A 20,170-nucleotide genomic window follows, 5' to 3' on the forward strand; every position below is an offset into this window, starting at 1 on the left:
CGCTAGTATGGCCATTATGTCCCCTTTTTAAGTGTTATACTGAACAGCCCTAGCGCACGTTTTCTGGGTTGTTAAACACGGGAAAAACACTCACTGCCACTGACCGCTATTTTTAGCATGTGTAGAGAACAGTGAGTAAAGCACATAGATGCAAAAAATGCCGTCCGATTGGATGACGTTGCCTTTCGCGCAAACCAATGCGGAAACGCGCAAATGCTAGCCGCTGTAGTGCCTATAAAGGAAGTCATCGCAAGTTTTGAAAAGCGGGTAGTGCTCTCCGTATTGTTTCATTCACTCCTCGCTTGGTGTGTATTACACGCGTGGTGCAGTTCAGTGCTACACGCACGAGAGACAGGAAAGGAGGAAACCGATATAAACAACAGAATAAAAAACTGGGCGAGTCAGAGGTTGTTCATGATGTTTTTGTGGGCGCAAAGATCCCTTTACTTGCGGACTTGAGTGCATAAGGAGAGCATAACAACACCCCTTCCGGAGTAGATGACCAGGGCCGCGAGTGGAGAAATTGCCGGGTTGTCTTCGAAAAAAAAAGGTCTTGTTTCGGCATTCGCAACATCAAACGAGAGAGTTGATGGAAACATTCCACATCACCCCGTGTGGAAAGTGTGTCAGCAAGCCATCGCTCTCGCTGTCTAAGGTTGAAATGGGCTAACTTAGGAGATAATAGTTTTGTGATGTTTTTCAGCTATAGTTAAGAAAAAATAGCGTTTTATTGTTGACGTTGTTGTATCGTATTTAAGTGTGCGTTTCTTGTCGGTAAACCAATTGTGAGACTACGCGTGTCCTGTGTCTTCTTTCTTCGTGTTCGTAAAGTTTGTGCCCACAAAATCATCATGAACCGAAAAAACACTGAACATAACTGGGCGCATCTGCAAGTATTTCTGCAATTTCTTGATCAGCTGCATGTTTTCGAAGAGGAGGATATGTGACGGATCCTTTTTGCAACGGTCAACATGTTGGCTATATAATTAGGGTGAGCGATTTTTTTTTACAGAAAAATGTACAGCTAGGAATGTGCACCGTGCCTTCCATAGACCTCAAGGCAGTGCATTAGATTTTCTAGTTTAGGAATGAGGCTGGCGTCGAAAGGCGCTTTTTACTTTTTATTACTGCAATAGGATTTAATTTATTAATTGTGTGCCGTTTCAGTTGTGGAAATGTGCTCCGTGCTCTGCAATGTGCTGCCAGGGCAGAATGCGATTTAGTCACCGTGCACTCTAAACCAGAAGAAGCCTATATGGGAGTAAAAATAGAGCAAGCTGTTCTTTAGCTCCTACCCTTTTAGGGCCAAGGTATTCTGCCCAGATTATTGCCGGAATAGGTTTCGACTACTAAAAATACGGAATGCTTACCCTTGGAAAGAGGCTTATCACCGGTGCAGAGTATAGTGACTGGAAGCAGTGGGTGGAGGCTTTTCAATGTGGCAGCGAAGGTATTGAAGTTAGCGAACAGAGGAGACCGAAAGGTCTGTTAAAATCGTAAATGCTACACGAATGAGGGAATTTGTTTCTTTTGCCAAACGTGAGTATTCCGTACGTTTAGTGACGGAAATATACCCCAGAACTTCGGCAGCGTACACTGCACCGAAAAGGAAAGGCGCTGGAGAAAGTTTACTCCCCCTTTAACCCTATATGGGTTAATTTGTATTTAAGAGTGTCGCCAATGACTTCACTGAGATATTCACACTACAGGAAGTTTTCTTTCGACCGCCAGCTAGACACGTTATTCTTTAGAAATGTGGACTCCCATTGCCGAACCTAAAAATATCTGACCGCGTCTTATGCATCGCAAGCGATTCTTGAGACGGCTGTGCACAGAGGGACTTCAGAGTACGTTGTAGTGTTCATCTGTCTTCCAATTCCCACTGTAAAGCTTTCGGCGCGGTAGGCCGTAAATGAAGAACTGGGGACATGAAAAAATTAGACGAAAAATTAGGACGCTTAAGCTTCGCCTTAAGAATAAACGTAAGAGTACATTGTCCTCCTTTTATGCGCTCCATGGTGGCACTCACGCGCAATAGAAACTTTCCACTCATGTCGCCAGCGCCTGCCCCCCTGGTGGCCGGCGTGAGAAGTCGACACTTTTTGAAATCACAATTATCGATTGCGAATCACCAATTACAAACTTTCCGCAATCACAATTATCAATTACCAGTCATCATTACCAATTACCAGCTCGCAATCACTTTATTCATCGTGGTCATCAATTACAATCACAATTACCGATCACATTGCCGAATACCAATAACCAATTGCAATCACCGATTGCGAATTACCATTACCAATCACTATCTAGGTTACACCTCACAGCATACTACGCCACTACATACGCATACACACATCTCAAACATACGTAAGTAGCCATACGCACCACAACGCGGTCACTAGGTGCCCTCTTAAAGGCTGTATCCAAGGGCCCTTCGCGGTCAATGCGTTGCGTGCACGCCCTGGCACAGAGAGGGCCTGAATTCGACCCTCAGTGCCGGCTAATTTCTTTTAATCAGTAACTTCTATATTCTGAAATGCCCTTATTAAAGGAACCTCTTTGCCAATTTTAGCTACATTTGAACTCTCCCTGAAATGATTAGCTTTATTTTCAACTTCTGGGGTTTATCCCGACTGATGCAGAACCACGGACGGCGCCGATTTTTCAGCAGAACAAACTCATGCTATCGCGCAAAAAATGTGCTTCCACGCAGCTCACTAACTTTTCTCACCAGAGTCACCAGTGCTCACCAGCATCGTGCCTATGCCTGTCGGTGCAATTTGCTGCTTCACACCGTGGCCTAGACAGCTTCTCGCGGTCTTGAAATATGCGTGAGCTACCAGAGAATTTTTCGATTTAAAAGAACCGGTGGAATGCGATGCCAACAGAGAGCGGGGAGCAAGCGGCGTTCCAGATAGGAAGAAAAGGACGAAGACAGAGTGACCCCCACACGGACCACCTGCCGAGGGACGCTGCGAATGCAGGTTTCTACCCATTACCATAAATTCGGGACAAGCTGTGTTATTTGCCTAGGCTACCAGCATGCGGCATTGTGGCTTCGAACTTTCAAAAATAGCGCTTTGATGTCACCCGTAACGCAAGAGAGAAAAAAAATGCCCGAGTGGCTGCCACTGTGCCTCTATAGATAACTAGGCTTAGCGGGTGTTGTCCCACATTACTGGTAGTGGTCACCATGTTTAGCGGTTGGCGGCTGTTGAATCATTCTAGAAGTTAAAAACAAATTCTGTTGTGCTTCCATGGCATAAAAGCAATCGTAGGTTTTTTTTCATAGAGGAGAATTTCTTTTATAGAAAAATTAGTGGTAATGAGCGAATTGATTGCTTTGGGCATGCAGCGCAGACGAATTGAAAACGGTCCTTAAAAAATTCCATCATGTCTTGCAACGTTCTCCCGCTGAGAACGGAACTACGCAATAGTAATGTTGCGTGAGCCTCCCTTACATTGAACGGGAAGCAAAAGGCGCGGTAAAGAACGCATCAGGGCACTAACAGTAAAAAACCAGCGGGATTTTTTCGGCCATTTTTGTGGACTAGCAAACGAAGTAAACACGATTTCATAATTAAAGCTCGAGTAGATGTTGAACCGAAATAAATTAATTATAACTGAAATGCATTTCTGGGTCTCTTTTTTTCGACCGAACCGTACATCGTTGTTCGGAGATCACAGCATTCACGCCCTAATATTCCTATTTGGGGTCACTAGAGTGTGGTCGACTTCTTTCTCGACTTCGATTATCCAAGAAAAAAGGAAAGAGAAGCTTTGTTTTGTAATGTTTTGCATTTTTACCGGCGCTCATCACACACTCACAAACACCTGTGCGAACGAAATGCTTGCGTCGTACAGCTGCACCTATGTACGTGCGCACATCCGCGCCGTATTACCTAGAGGGCAAGCTTACTCTGGCTGCGCATAAGGGGCTTGAATTGTATTTTTTAGTCTCTCATTTTGTTTTTTATTTTGTCAGGCTTTCAAACCCTCTAAAATGGCTTGGCTGCGGCTAGTGCTGCTAAGCTGGAAACGTGCGGGTGTTTGTTCCGGTCGTGGAAATACGTAGTGCGCTGGAAAGGTTCTTTTTCGGTCCCGCAGTACATCATCGCCCAGATAAGCAGCATTGTGTGAGGATTCGACTTCGCTTGTCATTGCGCTTGTTCCCGCACCGTGAAGGTAAAGCATCCATAATGAGTTTACTTTACCTATTTTGCTCACATCCTCTCTCTGTCGCTTTAGAACCCCCTAGAGATAGGCCTAATATCAGTGCGACGCGATTGCATTGGGTTACTTTAGGAACCAACGCTCCTACGAGTGGCAGCGCCGCTGAGGCCCAAAATACATTCACAATATGTTTTTGGGATGTATTCTGAGGCTTGGCGACGCACCAATATGAAGAGGGCGCCAACAGCGGAAGAATGTAGGTTGGTTATGGCTTTTTGAGTTCGTGAAAATGCTAAAAAATCAAAGTTCAATGCCATAACTTCTTCTCCTTTCCCCGAAAAAAAAAAAGAAGCAACGTTACTGAAACTCCTTTTGTACTTTCATCACCAGCAAGCGTTCTTGGCCGCCCTGGACAAAACATTCTATTCGCACATAGAGAATTGAAAGTTCGATGATAACAACTTCATTCGGTGAACCGCATGTTTAGCTTTCTCGGTCAAAAATCCTGAAAATTGGAAAATTGTAAGACACTGTTATGGAAATATTGAAGGTAATAGTCCATTATTCTGATATGTCGAAAAATGTTTCTTTTGTAGTGTTTAAATTTTACATCGATTGAACCGAACAGTTAAGACTGTCATAGTTAACCAATGGGGAACGCTTCTGACGATAGCAAAAACCTGAAAAAAAAAAATACTAGACGGCCGTCAGATGATCTGCGGATATGTTGATGGTTATAGTGAAAGCTTATATTAAAAGTTGTAGTGAATAGTGAAAGCTTTTCTAAACGGTCTCTCGCTCAAAAATGCTTTTGTCCATAATTGCAGGGCATGATCGCGTTACTTTTGGCGAAATGTCGAGAAATCTGAACGCCTATTGCATACGAAGCTTCTTTTTCAGATATAGATTAGTTTGCCGTAACTTTTCTGTTTTAATGTCTTGTATCTCCGCCATTGTTGAGCCTCGCCTCGGATGATGAACAGAACAATTGACGCTGTCTGTTAATCTTCCGGCCTGCTGCAACCGGAGGTAACTACCAGTGGGAGAAGGAAAAACAGTGCACCAGGAAAGAATTGTTAGAAAATAACGCCCCATTTTAAACGTCGAAATCTCAAACAGGCGGCTGTGCGCTTCTAAGGCGCACTGCGATAAATGCTTTGGTTTGCATCTGGTGTGGGTAGGTACGAAATAACCTCCTCTTTGGGCCCTCCCGAGTAAGTATAAAAAACCACGCCCACTCTGAAAGCGCTAAGTGCCCACAACAGTTCAGCAACCAATGCAGAAAGGGCCGTAAAGCGGTTGTTGGAGAGGTCTGTAACCGATTTCACAATTCGCTCTGGCCACAGTGGAAGCTACAGCATGCCCAATCAAGGTAAGTGCTTCAGACATTGGTATTTATTTTCGCGACTGATTGGTACTGATATTTTGCGTTGACACCTGCTGGCTATGAAACAAGAGACAGTTAAACGTTCCATGAGCAAATCAAACTATGAAAACCTTGAAAGACACATTTAATTTAGCGCTGCTGCACCCGTGTTCCGCATAGCGCTGATTATTAAACATTAGCGCAGGAATTACGAATGTTTGGTGCATCCTGTTGATGTTGAGTGGCCATATGAACTAGAGAGTGTGAGCGCCGGAGACATTTTAAAAGCCAAATTTTGCAGCGAGAATAGAGAGAATCGGCCACTGCAAGCAACGTGCTCGGAGAGCCTACCACTGAACTGTAAAATTTTCTTTCAGTTGCAAATGAAAATATTCCTATTGAATTATACGGTCTTCGCAATTATCGATCGTGAGACGGCGCTAGTTGGTGATGTCCAGGAAACGTGAGCTTTTGTGGGGTAGTTTACTTAACATTGTTTTCGTAAATCATAATATTTTTTCCTTTCGATTGGTAACTTACATGTGGGCCGTCAGAGTTGACAGTTAGGAAGCGATGTCATATGATAGTTTTATTATTAAGAGGGCGTTTAAAAATTCTTCTGAAGCAGTATAATTACGTGCAAAAGAGTGAAGACAAACGGCTTGATGTGCCGAATAAGGATAAGCTTGCTTTAGAAAGGACTTATTCGCGGCTGACCCATCTATGGTAGTATCGTATATTTGAGCAGCAGAAAGTGAAAAAGGACATTGAAGAAACATACAGACGAGGACGATGCTGGAACGTCCTTGTTCGCTTTCTGCTGCTCAAATATACGATCATGAACCAACTAGCTCACCAATCCACCTTATTAACCATCTATGGTAAAATTGCCGCGGTGAAGGAAGCGACCGCTTCAAGGACCATTCTAAACTTTTCGATTCTACAAGAATCCGGCCCCTGAATTTTCGAGGCTAGCTGCAACTTCTTGTTAAGGACGACCAGCTTGTAGGGCAGAGCACATCAAGCCTTTCCAGACGGGTTATTACCTTACGTGGGGTTTGTGCCGTTCTTGCACGCGATACAGAGGACAAAAGTAACCGATTACAGTTAAAATTATTCTATATAAAATGCAATTTCTTTCAGTGGTTCATAGCAGTTCATGAAAAGTCCCTGAATAATTGCAGGGATTGATATACTTCTATTACGTAATTTCTAATCAATCTCCTATTACCATTGCATAAATATTAACGGGGAGAATAAGCTGGTGTGGCTTCCGTCATCTGTATTCTGTTCCAAAAGACACGTTGGTAATTTCGCTTGCAGTTGTATTTCGAAGTTTTATTCTTTATTTTTGCCATGTTTCCTTGTGAACACATCAGGAGCGACGCGTGTGTTGATTTAACGTACCGAGACCTTGCCCACCACCCCGAAGTTATGCAAAGCAGCAGGCTTCGCTGTTCGCGGTATGAGGGGACAGAGCCTACGCTCACTAAACAAAATACTGGGTAGTAGCGTCGTGGTGAAGTGCGAAATGTGAAGCACAGAACACGGGGCTGGGCAAATGTAAGCCGCTTGGGCTTCCATGCGTGGCTTCTCCGCAGCTCGACGTTTGTCGCTATCACGTGTGGTAATTTCGTGGTACTCCAATGTTTGCCAAGGGTTCAAGTTCTCGAAGTTGCATCATGAGCTACGACTGGTTCTTGGAAGAAAATGTAACAGATTACTAGTAATCGACTACTGAAAAAAATGATTTAATTATCGAGAAAGCTACACCATACAAAAAGCAATAGATGGGTTACGATTTATAAAGAAATATATAAGTAACCAATTACCTGTAACGAGTTTCGTTCAAATTTGGTTTCTACCAAGCGTCTTCTTCGTGCATCATTGATGTTGAAGAACTTTTACCGTAGCCTCAAATAGTAGAGTCACTTTATATTCTCACTTGATGGACTTGTGTGGGGTCCTTCTGAACCAGTAAGGAATATAGTCGACAGCTTATCGGCGGGCTTTTCTACCGTTCTGGTAACATGGTCAGTTTAAGAAATATGAAATACTTTCGGCTGGAATCCGAGCTTTTGAACTTTTATAGATGCCATAAATCCAGTATTGGCTTCGCATGCACTATTTCGTTTTGAAAACAAAATTCGGTTGCACAACATCCTGAAATCCGACAGAGTATGGCTCGAAATCTTGTATGACTAGTTTGTATACGCGAGACAGACCCCAATTTCGTTCAGTGGTGAAATGTGCTTCCTTGTGATTTCCCACTAATAAGAAATTTAAAAAATGTACGCAAGTTGAACGTATACTCGAAAGCCACGGTATTTTCCGGCTCTATGGTACCTTCCTGGGTATTTCGCGACATACAGACCACTACCCATCTATGAAATTAGCAAGATGCGGTGTGTGGATGTCGCCGGGTGGGGTGGCGAAATTGAACACTCCGGGAATTATTTCCTTGGTTACGATTATCGCTAAGCAGATACAAAGGGGATGCTACTAATCGAGAGAGAGAGAGAGAGAGAGAGAGGGAAAGGCAGGGATGTTAACCAGAAAGGATTCCGGTTGGCTACCCTGCAAAGGGGAAGGGAATGAGGGGAATTAAAGAGGAAAGAGAGAAGGAACGGGAAATAATCACAGTCTGTCAATCAAGGCAGTCGTTCTCAAAAAGCGAAAGAGTGCCTTGTAAGCCTTGATGGTAGTCGACTGTTGTGGCCACGGACCGAGGATCTTGGCCTCTGTGAAAGGGCGAGATAAGGGTATTATGCTACTAATAAAGTATTTCTATTCAAAGGGGGTAAGAGCTTAGGGTACTCACAATAGAATGCATGCAAACAAAAGTTTTAATGTAGTTTTCTAATTTCGGAGTGGATATGTGATGTGCTCCCCTCTTTAACTAAAGCAGAATACATTTTTCGAATCAAATGCGCAAGTACGAGGCATTTGAAAGGCGGTGTATGTTTAAAGCACCCCAATATCGACTCACTCCAGTTACACCGGGTTGAAGTACCGGGCTGTAGCGCGATCTAATAAAGTGGATAAAACCAAGTTTTTTAAAATTATTTTCTCATTTTTCAATGTAGCTATCAAAGCGCACGTTCGTTAAATGTTGGTGGCTAATTTCGATAGGAGCATAAAATTGTTTGCAACACCATTTTAAAGCTCATGTCTAAAAGGATATAAGCATGTGTTGGACGACGCACGTACACCGAAAACGTCTAGGCGTTCAGTCTGCTGGGTATTTTTACTAACCGAAGAAGCTTCTCACGTAGTCCGACACGCTGCCCCACATGAACGGCAGCTTTCAAACGGTGTGATAGGCGAATAGCGGCCCCGTAGAAGACGACGGTCCAGGGGAAACATCCGGCCGCCTCCGCCGTTCGTGAGCGCCCTCTATTTCTGTAAACACAGTTTTGGTGAATAAAACGAGATCGACTCCGCCAGGCAGGAAAAAAATACTTGTTCGGCAAGTGTTCCTGATAGCATAAATACTTGTCACGACTATGTTACAGGTATGGCGACATTCTGGGAAACAGCACTGGCACTGAAGGTAACCGCTGTTGCTTGCACGTTACTTGCCGGAGTGGAACTGCTCGACTCAAAAGCTTCATGCTCAAGAAAGCCAGTATTGTTCACTCTTGTGGATCTTGCTTACCTGGTAAGGTTCTTGTTGACGCTCGCAATAACGTTTGATTTATGTTCCGAACAAGGACAAACGTGTGGCCAACGTACCTGACATATTGCTACAATTTTCTATGCGGTTGTTGACGTGTGTTTTGGAAAATTGTTTTGTGCTTGATCAGTTTACAGGTAGAATTAGTATGCGTGAAGAGGAGCTTAATACTTTCTTACTTCAGGGGTGATGCAGTAGCACAGATTTTGCGTGTATGGCTGTACGGTGCGCGAGTTGCAATAGCGGTAAATTATGCAGAGCGGCTAAAATGATACTTCACAAGCTTGGGCAAAGCAAATGTAGCAGTCTGTTTAGAAATTTTCTTCTTAGAAGTGTTTAGAAGTTTCTTCTAAGATTGTACTCAATTTTTAAGATGGGCTTTTGGGTTAGAAGAGCGCTTTTTTAGGCATAGCGTTGTCGGGGGTGTAGTGCATCAGAACACGACTAAGACGTGATAACTAGCAGGCTGGTTAACTAACATTGAATACTTAAATTTTTAACTATTACTGTCAGGCTCTTTAATTATTGAGTGCTAATGCTTTAAGTTGGGCTATTTGGTAGTCGGTACCACACATATTGACTAGCGAAATTCACACACAGAACAGAGAAGGCGATAGAACACACGCTAGCGTGTGTTCTGTCGCCTTTTTTGTTTAGTGTGTGAATTTCGCAAGTCGATATGTGTTAATTATTGAGAAGCGTGTAGCTCACAGTCAGTAATGTCCATACGAATTTTTAGAATTGCGAAAGCGTGGTTACCCTCGGCGCTTAGGCCCACAAGTTTTGGCTATTTCGACGAGTTAGGTGCACTGGAGAGGTTGCTTTGCCTGCAAGGTTCTCGAAAGTGCATGTATTTTGGTGTGGTGTAGCCAAAATTTCTATCGAGGCCGAAATAACAACAGTGCTATCATGAGCGTACAATACAAATTTTACTGCATTATCTACGTCTACCAAATCATTAACACATGTATTAAATAAGAGAGGAAATTTGTCATCAGGATAGATTTTTGCTTGAGCACTTTTGTGAAGCTTGCCTGCCGACTGTCTTTCTTGAGGTCTACAACGGTACTTCTAGTCGTGCTATACATGTAGATATGAATAAATATGGTTTAAATGAAATAATTCTCTGCCTTTCAGTGCCATTTATGAGGCCTGACTCTCCTGCTCAAAATCTCATTGATGTGATTGGTCCTATTCTTTGGAAAACACAAACGCGGACACAGAAAGCAGAGAATTACACGTACAGTCACGCAAAGAAAATATTAGGTTTCCGCGTTCAAATTCTGCGGTCCCATCGTGTAAAAAAAGAAGAAAGAAGTTTGCTGTAATGTAGTGGAAGGGCAAAAAGAAACATTACTCACGTATTAGCGTTTGTCCTGTGTTTTTCCCGCCGCTTTCATGCGTGGCTTTTTTTGCGCTAGTATTTATTCAAATGGCTGCAAACATCCATTACTGTTCGCTAGGGAACGCGTCAGAAGACTGAAGATCAAAGCGTGGACAATATTGTTCTGTCTGCGACTGTACATCTATCTCCGCTTGCTGCCGTGAGACTTGAAAAGGGCGTTGCAGCGAACACTCTTCCAAAGCCTCTCTCTCTTCCCACTCCATGTCCTCCCTTTTGCACATGACCAAATACAAAGCCTCTAGCGATGTTCACTCATTGATGTTTAATTTAAGACTCACCTTCATTACCGGGAATGATGGGCCACTCCATTTAGAAAATACAATCCGGCTCTATACTACTTTGCACGTCATCGACGTATTAATAGACCTGTGATAGCCAGCGCGAGATTAAAGACCGTGTCTCACTGCATTGCATTGTGTTTAAAGCAGATCGCTGAACACAACTTCCCTTTTGAATGCTTCGATTGACTTTTATTAACAGTTTTCGTGATCTGCGAAAAGAAAGTGTACCGATGAAATGCGGAACGGAAGAGGTTTAAAGAAAACCATCACATTTGCAATTGCTACACCGACCGCTGAGAATAATTAACGAACAAAGCGATGCGCATTAAGACCCTGAAGCGATTTGTGCATGTTTACTTCGGTGACATTAAATTGTTGTTCCTAGGCGTTTACCTAACGGAAAGCAAAAGTGCGTGTTCTGAAAATAATTCATTTCTCCTCACCTTCTGCAGGTTACGAGCGCTGGATCTTGTGCTGCGTTTGTAGCAGAAGGATATAATTTCTACAGCCTCAGAACCCTTTGGTTTGCTTGGACTCCGAAAGAATCACTCGACTTCTTTTTCATCGCAGCAGTGTGCATCGCCATAGTAAGAAGTTTCGATTCTTAATGGCCAGTCGTTCAGAATGGGAGACGGGGACAGAAATCGTACGTTCTCTACAATTTGCATAGGCTACAGAAACGTAAATGTGCACAATCTAACCCTTAGTAGGTGACGCTGTTAAAGCCGATTCAAGAAATATTCATGTACTCCGTCCAATAGCTGGTAAGCGATGGGGTACCCAAAAGAAACCGGACTAAATTTTTTGGTCGGCAAAGCTTCTGTGGTACCGCGTTTTGCCACTAGGAGCGCATAGAACGAACATTCCAGAGTCAGTAAGCCGAGTGCCGTCGTTGAAGGAGGTCAGACTAGTTTAGGCAGAGTTTTAGAGTGACGACTGTTTTGTGTGAATATCGTTTTTGCAATGGCTGATTTTCGTGAACAGCGTGCGCCGGTGAAATTCTGATTTTTTCTCGGAAAAAGTTGAATGGAAACTCTTGAAATATTAAGAAAGACATACAAGGACGATGCTATGGGGACAACTCAAGTGTTCCTGAATCGAATCCTGAATCAAAGCAACAATCATGCCAATGGAAAACTTCAAATTCACCTCGCCTCAAGAAAGCTCGTCAGGTGAAATCAAAACTCAAAACAATGCTCATTTGTTTTTGTTTTTTCGACGTGAGAGGATTCGTCCATTGAGAATTTGTTCCGCAGGGTCAGACAGTTAGCCAGGCTTCCTACTTGGATGTTTTAAAAAGATTGGGCAAGAGTGTGCAGTGGAAGCGGCCAGATTTGTGGCGGTCGGGTGACTGGTTTTTCCATCATGGCAATGCCCCTGCTCACACAGCCCTGTCTCTACGACAATTTTGGACCAAAAATGGCATGACCCCTATTCCTCAACCCTCATACTCTCCCGACCTTGCCCCGTGCTACTTTTTTGTTTCCTAGAATGAAAAAATAGGTGAATGGAAAGCGTTTCTCTGATGTTGCTGAGGTGAAGAAAAAAACGACGGAGGCACTGTCAAACATCACAAAAGATGAATTTAAACAATGTTTTGAAAAATGGAATGAAAGATTCGACAAGCGTATCATTGCAAGTGGGGAATACCTTGAAGGAGATTGAAGGTCTGTGCTTAAAATGTGAACAAATAAGTTCAGAGAAAAATAAGTCCGGTTTCTTTTGGGTAGCCCCACGTATAGTTCCGCGAATAGTTCAGTGGTCAATATACAAGGTGTCCCAGCTAACTTGGACAAATATTTTGAAAACACCGAAGCGTTCTTCAGAAATGAAATCGCGTGGCTGTTGTTAAGGCTTATCTAAGGCTAAAGTACCATTTTTTTGCTCGCCCAACTTCAATAATACCTCGAGATAATTAAATTAAGTTTTTAAATGTAGCTTGAAACCTTCAGGCGTTTATAAGAAAGTTGTGGAGCTCAAAAAATATTGTCCAACCCAGGCACTTCCAACGAGATAGATGTAGCGTGGCTGTTTTTATTCGGGAAAAACGAAAGCCCAGGGAGTTTGAAAAATACCCCGTGACAGCCCGCTCCGTGCGCCCACATGCGCCGCGATTACAGCGCTCTCATCCGTGCTTTGTAAAAAAACATCACTCGCTTCGCGCCTTTCGTGCTGCCCAAGACAGAGCTTCTTGTTGCGCTTGGTTCCAAGATAAGCGCCAGTGGGTTCGGGCGGCAGTTGAAAAGAAGCAAGGCGCCCATTTTTCAGCGTAATTCACACGACATTATCAAACTTGTTATATCTGTCTTTGCTTGTTTGGATCTTGCTCCCAAATTCGAACTCATGAGATTGTCATCGTTCCTCCGCATGCATTCTGCTAACGTGAGGGCGCAATTATCGCCGCAGAAACGGGAGCCGCGCTTTCTTTCAATCATAGAGAAAGATATTGATATCTTTATGTATGTTTCAATCGCCGCCGGTACCCACTGGCGCTTATCTTGGAACACAACCCTAAGCTCCGTCTTGAGCAGCACGCAAGGCGCGACGCGAGTGATGTTTTTTACAAAGCACGGACAAGAGCGCTGTAATCACGGCGCATTCTGGCGCACGGAGAGCGCTGTCACGTGGTATTGTTTAAACCCCACAGGCTTTCGTTTTTCCCAAATAAAAACGGGATGCTAAGTCAATCTAGTTGGAAGTTCTTGGGTTGGACAGTATTTGCGGAGCTGCACATCTTTCCTATAGACGCCTGAACGTTTCAAGCTATGTTTAAAAAGTTAATTTATTTATCTCGACTAATTATTGAAATACGAGGAGCGAAAAAATGGTATTGTAACTTTAGATAAGCCCTTACAACTTCCGCTCGATTTCAGTTGTGAAGAAAGCTTAGGTTTTTTTGAAATGTTGGTGTAAGTTAGCGGGGACACCATGTATATCCCACCGTCATGCACTTGTGAGCCGCTGGGCCTCGGAAGCAGGTGTGAGAAAAGTCCCAGATGTTCAGTGGGATTCACGCTTCGGACCATGCGTTAGCATTACAATCCCTTTGCCGTTCGCGCCTCCAGTACTGAGCTTCAGCTGCTAGACGACTGATTTGCGTCCTTGAATTTGCTTGCAGCATTGGCTTGTGTTTATGTGGGGCCATTGATTGCCTGGAATTGGGGAGTGGGTAGAGCGTTGTGGAGATCGGATGAAGGTGAGCGGGAGGTTTTGGAGAGTGGAATGGTAAGTAGGTGGATATCCGTAGATTGGAGATACGAAACTAAGCACCACAAAGAGGTGTCGCTGAATCTCGCGTTACGCAGGCGTAGGAAACGTCGATGAGTTAGCAGTTACATATATGCGCCTAAATAATACTTTTACGCCCTGAATTGCTTACTGTTTCCTTTATTTGACTGAGCGTCTAGTCGCATTGGTTTGTACGGATGGCAGACGTGTTTTGTACTGCGAACTGGTCATTGCATCTACGGTGGTCCAGACAGGACGGATAATATGCTATCTCGGCCATCAGGTACGGCAACATTCAGGCACTGGCCGATGCTTGATTGCCGTGGAAAAGAGCGACTGGACATAGCGTTGTTTGGCACGGTGCTTCTTCAGAATAAGCACATCAAGGGTAAACTCAAATGAGAATTCCAAATTTTTCTTAGCAGTGGCGCTTGTAGGGCGCCTTACCGCATCCGGATTGTTACTCGTGATAACGAAGAGGAATTTTGGGGCCTACCTAAAATGTGATGTGATGTAGTTTTTTGGCGGGTCTATAATCTCATTACGTCATTACGTTGTCGCGCAGCTCCAGAAACTATACTCTAAAGTATTCGACTGAATCCTTAGCTGCACGACGATCATCACTATTTTATGTTGCAAATCCATTATGCCATTTTTCAGATTCTACGTGGTGTACAAGCGATCCATTATTAATTACCCTGTATTATTTGCAGAGTTTTTTTTTTTCGCTGACAAGGCAGAGAGTGATTTCCTTAACACTTTACCTGTTTCTTCCTCAAGGTGTTTATAAGTGCTGTTTTCGTCATCGGAAGGCTGCGCGGCCAAAGTGCGCCAGGAATTGTGTCCACTACTCACGGCATCATCCTGACCTTCGTGACAGCGAACTTATTAGACCAATCGGAATTACAATCTCTCAATCAAGTAAGTTTGCTGAGTATACTCGATGCTGTGCTTAGCACTGGCGTCGCGAATGCAGTGGGCAGGATGTTTTTCTATTCCAGTACGAGCCTTCCTGCCTGGTCGCCATCACAACGGCGCATTTCGATAGGACTACAGTAAAATGCGATATCTAAGTATACTGTAACCTGCGATCACGTAAATGTTGAAAGGCGTACGTATATAAGAAAAAATTCGCCACTCTGGCAGAACGCAATGGGAAGAACTTGTGCTCATATTCTGGATGCATAGCCATTTTTTCAGAGGTTGTTGGCGGAGTCACGAGTACGTTGAAGTTGTTAACTTTAGTGTGTCCTGAGCTCAGATGACTTATATACAGGTTGCATTAGAAATTACAAACACAATGTGAGGTGCTTAAAGTTACTGAGGTAAACTTTGGAGTGTTATCAAGGAAATGAAAACGTAACGCAAACGTAACGAACATCAAGCTCATTTATTTATGCTGTGTTAGCGACTATACAGGAGCACTTCGAAGGGACATTTCTGGAATCTCATAATTTGAAGTCCGCAGATAGGCCTGAAATTAGAGGGGGAAGCTGTGCTCCATGCCTCATTTTAGGATGCTGAATTATGTATACTTCGAGCCTATATTTTAAAAAAACTACATTCCGAGCTCCGAGGTTTCATATATTTCTGCTCTGAGTTTGTATAGTACACTTTTTATGCTAATACGTGTTTATGAAGACAAATTGTCAGTGAACCATGATTATATTTTTCTCAGCTGCCGATGGAAGACATCACCTTCTGCAGCTGTTGGGAGAAAGAAACGATAATAATTACCTGCGAAGCGTTGTTTACCTTCGGAAATTTTATCACATCCGGGTTTGCTGACATGCCGGCGTCTTCAAAGAAGAATGCCAAGGTATGTCCTGGATTGTTTGCAGCACAATGGCGTGAGATAACAATCAATGTTTCCGGGGTTTCAGATGATAATGTGGTGGGGTTTACATGTCTTATATTCGTCAATTCGAGACTTTTACGTCTTTCGCCGTTCGTAGCAGACAGTCTGCTTCAATAATCTGCACAGTGTGAATATGTGATAGACAAAATGTTTTTCTTAGCCGCTGCCCAATCTAGAACATATAAATGATTTTACTGCACAGAAGTCGCCGGTCAGAGAATAATAATTCAGTCCGGTCTCTCTGTGGGCTTCCTGTAAATAAACGTCTGACCCGATTGTGTCAGTCGTGAACAAAATTGTAATGGGAGCTGTGGTCACTGTTAGTACAGAGTACATTAAAAAATTTGAAAGCTTTGAAATTATTCTTTACAGCTCAGCAGTTTTCAGCAACAATCTTTAACCGTTACAGACAACAGATAAAATCTCTCGAGAGACAATGTGCGAATTCCTGTCAGTGCGCAGCAGGTGTGACAGGACAATTAAAGACAGAACTTTGAACTGCTACGTGTGCTAGTCGGATACTCCTTTTTTAATGTTGCTGTTTTTCTCTAGTTTCAGTAAAATGAATCACCGATTATGTGAAGCCGTTTCACTAGTGACTGCAGTAACTGGCTTAGAGTTGCAGTTCCTGTGGTAAAATAAAACATACACTTCCTACGTCATGGGTAGTTTCAGACATGTAGAACAGCGCGTGGACAGCACAGGAAAGAAATGGTGTCCGATAGTATGTATTCTTCATTCTTGAGAAGAATATCCACTTGAATGACTTGAAGCAACGGAACAGTTAGATGGTAATATACTTGGCAGCAATAGTGATAAGTGGAGTAGAGGCTAGATTTCGCTGATGGGAGGTGAATATGTGCTGAATTTAGGTTACACGTGTGTGATATTTTCTGTCCTGAGCTGCCAACAAACTTTTTCCTGTCATGTTACAGCGTATAAAATCTTCCATTACGTCTAAATTCTTATTTTAATCATTGCTGTTACAACAGGGGGATATTTTTTAAACGACATTTATTGCCTCAGGGCATCAGTGAGCGAAAGTGCGTTGAGGGATGGAGTAATGATTAAAGTAATGTGAATAGGTTATGCAGGAAGACATTGGTAAACGGCTTTTTATACTGTTGAAAGAAATAAAACTATTTTCTTGCCGTTTTTTTTTACGATATGCATGTTCTCTTTTAGTGGCCTAAATTTTTTTGCGTCGATAACAATCTAAACAGTTAATCAAGCAGTCCACAGGTATGATTATTTGGCTTTTACAGCAAATAAACATTGAATGTATAGTGATTCGACAGTGCTCTGGTATCATAATTATAACTTTATTAGTGGAAGTGAGAGCGGATCCGCGAACGAATACCGAAGTAGTCCGCTTAGTCGCAGGCATTAAAGTGACTTCTTGTGCAGAATAAACGTGAGGGGGATTGAAACAAAGCACGGGAAGTTAAGAAATAATGGTCGCAAAACAAATGAAAACATAATTCATGACATGAGCTTATTGATAATAAATTTCAATATGTAGGACTATTCGCAACAAAATGCACTACAAATAAGGAGAAAAAGAAGCAGCATACTGAGAAAAGTTCTAAGAACTTAATGAACAAAACTACGTTATTACTAGGCACCGTAAACTTCAGATCATGATTTAGCTTTAAATTTTTAAATAATGTACTGTTGGTAAAATTTTAATGTCCAGAGGTGTCGCGTACTGTAAAGAAAAAGGCGCAAACTGAGCGACCTAGCTTCCACAGTCAGATCATACTTGCCGCAAGAGTAAAGGCTTAGAAGCGAATGTGGTAATGTTGCAATTGTTATAATTGGATGATATCAGTGTGACACGTTGTAATTTAACGTGGTGAAAAGCGGGACTCATTGGTGATTGATACTGAAAACAACAAAAAAAGCTCGTTCCTTCACTCTCCTTTGTCTCGTGTAAGCGCTCTTTTTTTCAGAAGAACATAAGAACATAAGATTTGTGCAGTCCGAAAAGGAGAATGGGAAATTATATTTAATGAATTCTGCAAATATTAAAATCCCAAGCACTCTAAGTAGAGGCATGACACTAACATTGCGATGGTAGGAAGTGATAACTGAAAAAATTTTGTTGCGGATTATCTGAGCTGAAGTTAGACGAGGGCAGTAAGTCTTTCCTCATCATGTAAAGCTGACGTTGCATGGCTATGAAGGAATGAATTATGCAGTAAGATTAATGTATCGAGCTAAAGTATGGGCATGCATTTAAAAGGGTTGCAACTTTAGGCGAGATTTTCTTATACGTGTATAAGGTATATTCCTGGTCCATGAGATGAGCATGGAGTAGAACGCCCTGAGACACTGCACACATAGATGTTAATATATTTGGCTGCAAAGCGATAAGTAAAACAGAGGTTAGATTTCTTTGATGAAAGGTGAGCGCCTCGAATATTTTTTTAGAGGCGTTATTATAAGGCAGGTTGTTGTTACACCAAAGAGGGACATTTTCTTTGTGAGGATGCAGTTTAGAAACGGGAGGAGGAATTTAGTATCGAAGCTAAAAATAGCAGTTCCGTCTGTGTATAAATATTACCTCTGAGGAAGCAAACAATAAAGCAAATCTTTTCTGCATGCAGGAAATGAAAGTGTCCGGAAGATTAATAATTGACGCACACTTTATTGAAGCAAGCTTAAGGCTTAAGAAAGACATCGCACATGCAAAAAATTAGAGTTGTCTTCCACAGCAACTTTTTCAGTGACCTTTCTTTTCACCTTTCTTTTCTCAAACATATGTGCACCCAATGAACTTACTATTCAGGTACAAAACTCCGTTTTTCTAGATTGGTGGCAAAATAGTTTGCTTCCCCCTGCTTTGTCTGTTTTCAGCCTGAAAGGCGCCGTGACCTGGACAGCTGCTCTCCCTTTTCAAGAGTTTTTTTGACAATTTTGCTCAGGTAAGCGCCAAAGTGTCAAATGGGCTGTCGGACTCATTTGCATTCCTAAGGAGAATATACTATATCGCGCTCTGCTCTTCCAGCCTTAAATTGAAGTTTTATGCTGTCGTCTTAAAAGCATACGGCGCATCATGCTGCACATAAATGACACCAGATGGGTATAGAACAGGCATTTTAATACTGAATGATGTTTCAATAAATTGAAAATGAACACTTCGTTTTGTTTGCTGAATGTGTTTTGCTTGAAGCTCATTGCATTTACTCATGTAGTTGATTACAGCGTATATTTTTCTATTGTGCCTGGACAGATTTTTAAAGAACACGATTATCCGATCCAAGCTACTCGTACGGGACATACCAATGCTGACACGGCGTCTGCGGTGCAACTTGAACATCGAGAACAAATCCCAGGATTTAATAAGAGAAGCGTACGTTTTGCTTTTGCCGTCACGCTAATAGCATACATGAAAAAGTAGATGAATGTATTTAAAAACTGGTACATCTATCTGCAAACTTCGCCAAAGCACTTAAGCAAAGTTGCAAGCGCCGGAATACTTGGCTACGCTGACAACGTAACGCGGACACCTTGAATAAAGCTTGGTGGCATATAGATTGCAGGTTTATGCGCCACAACAGAGGCATGTAGCTATTTTTATTCATGGTTGGCAATTTAAAAATAGCTTAAAAACGCTCTCCTTCGCGAAACAATGGAAACATGTTCGTCGTGAATAATTTGGCTGCCAGTTATTTCCTGCCGAAAGAGAGAGCCGGCTTTTCCAACGACACCAAGCGCAGTAAACGTGGAAAAGGAATGATAATATATTGGGAACTATTACTTCTAAACCAATGAATTTTGCTATCTTTTTATTCTCATGCACTCTGGCACAAATGCAGTGCCTAGAAAGCTTTCCGCAGTCGGGTCGAAAGTCATGGCCGAATGGTCGATGGCGACAGGAGCATCAGCTGCTCGCTCATCCCTTACGTTCATTCGGATACCGCTCAAAGCAGCAGGGCACTTCTTGTGCTCCTATAAAAAAGATTTTCTGCATAAATTTTTGCGTGTTACTCGACCGTATCTATGCATCGACTTCGGCGTTTGTATCGGCGTCCGGTTCGGCGCGATTTCGGAGCAATGCTCGACTCTGATTGCCGCGAATATCAGCTTAAATAATATATGTTTAACACGTGGAGATTGCTCGTGCTCCCTCTTGTTTTGTTCTTGCAGTATGTGAACAAGGTAGCCGAGCGAGAAT

At 42.7% G+C, this 20,170-nt stretch overlaps 1 protein-coding gene across 1 annotated transcript; it reads left to right on the forward strand.

Annotated features, from left to right (window-relative positions):
• Window positions 1-9,059: 9,059 nt before the first annotated feature.
• LOC149359530 (uncharacterized) lies at window positions 9,060-20,149 on the forward strand. Its single transcript, XM_089567695.1, has 6 exons — window positions 9,060-9,203; window positions 11,357-11,491; window positions 14,913-15,053; window positions 15,811-15,951; window positions 18,850-18,917; window positions 20,143-20,149. The coding sequence occupies exons 1-6, from the start codon at window positions 9,060-9,062 to the stop codon at window positions 20,147-20,149; spliced, it is 636 nt and encodes a 211-aa protein (XP_089423821.1).
• Window positions 20,150-20,170: the final 21 nt, after the last annotated feature.

The sequence above is a fragment of the Amblyomma mixtum genome, chromosome 2 (assembly GCF_055824585.1).
Source record: "Amblyomma mixtum isolate Tamu chromosome 2, ASM5582458v1, whole genome shotgun sequence".
Classification (NCBI taxonomy): Eukaryota; Metazoa; Arthropoda; class Arachnida; order Ixodida; family Ixodidae; genus Amblyomma; species Amblyomma mixtum.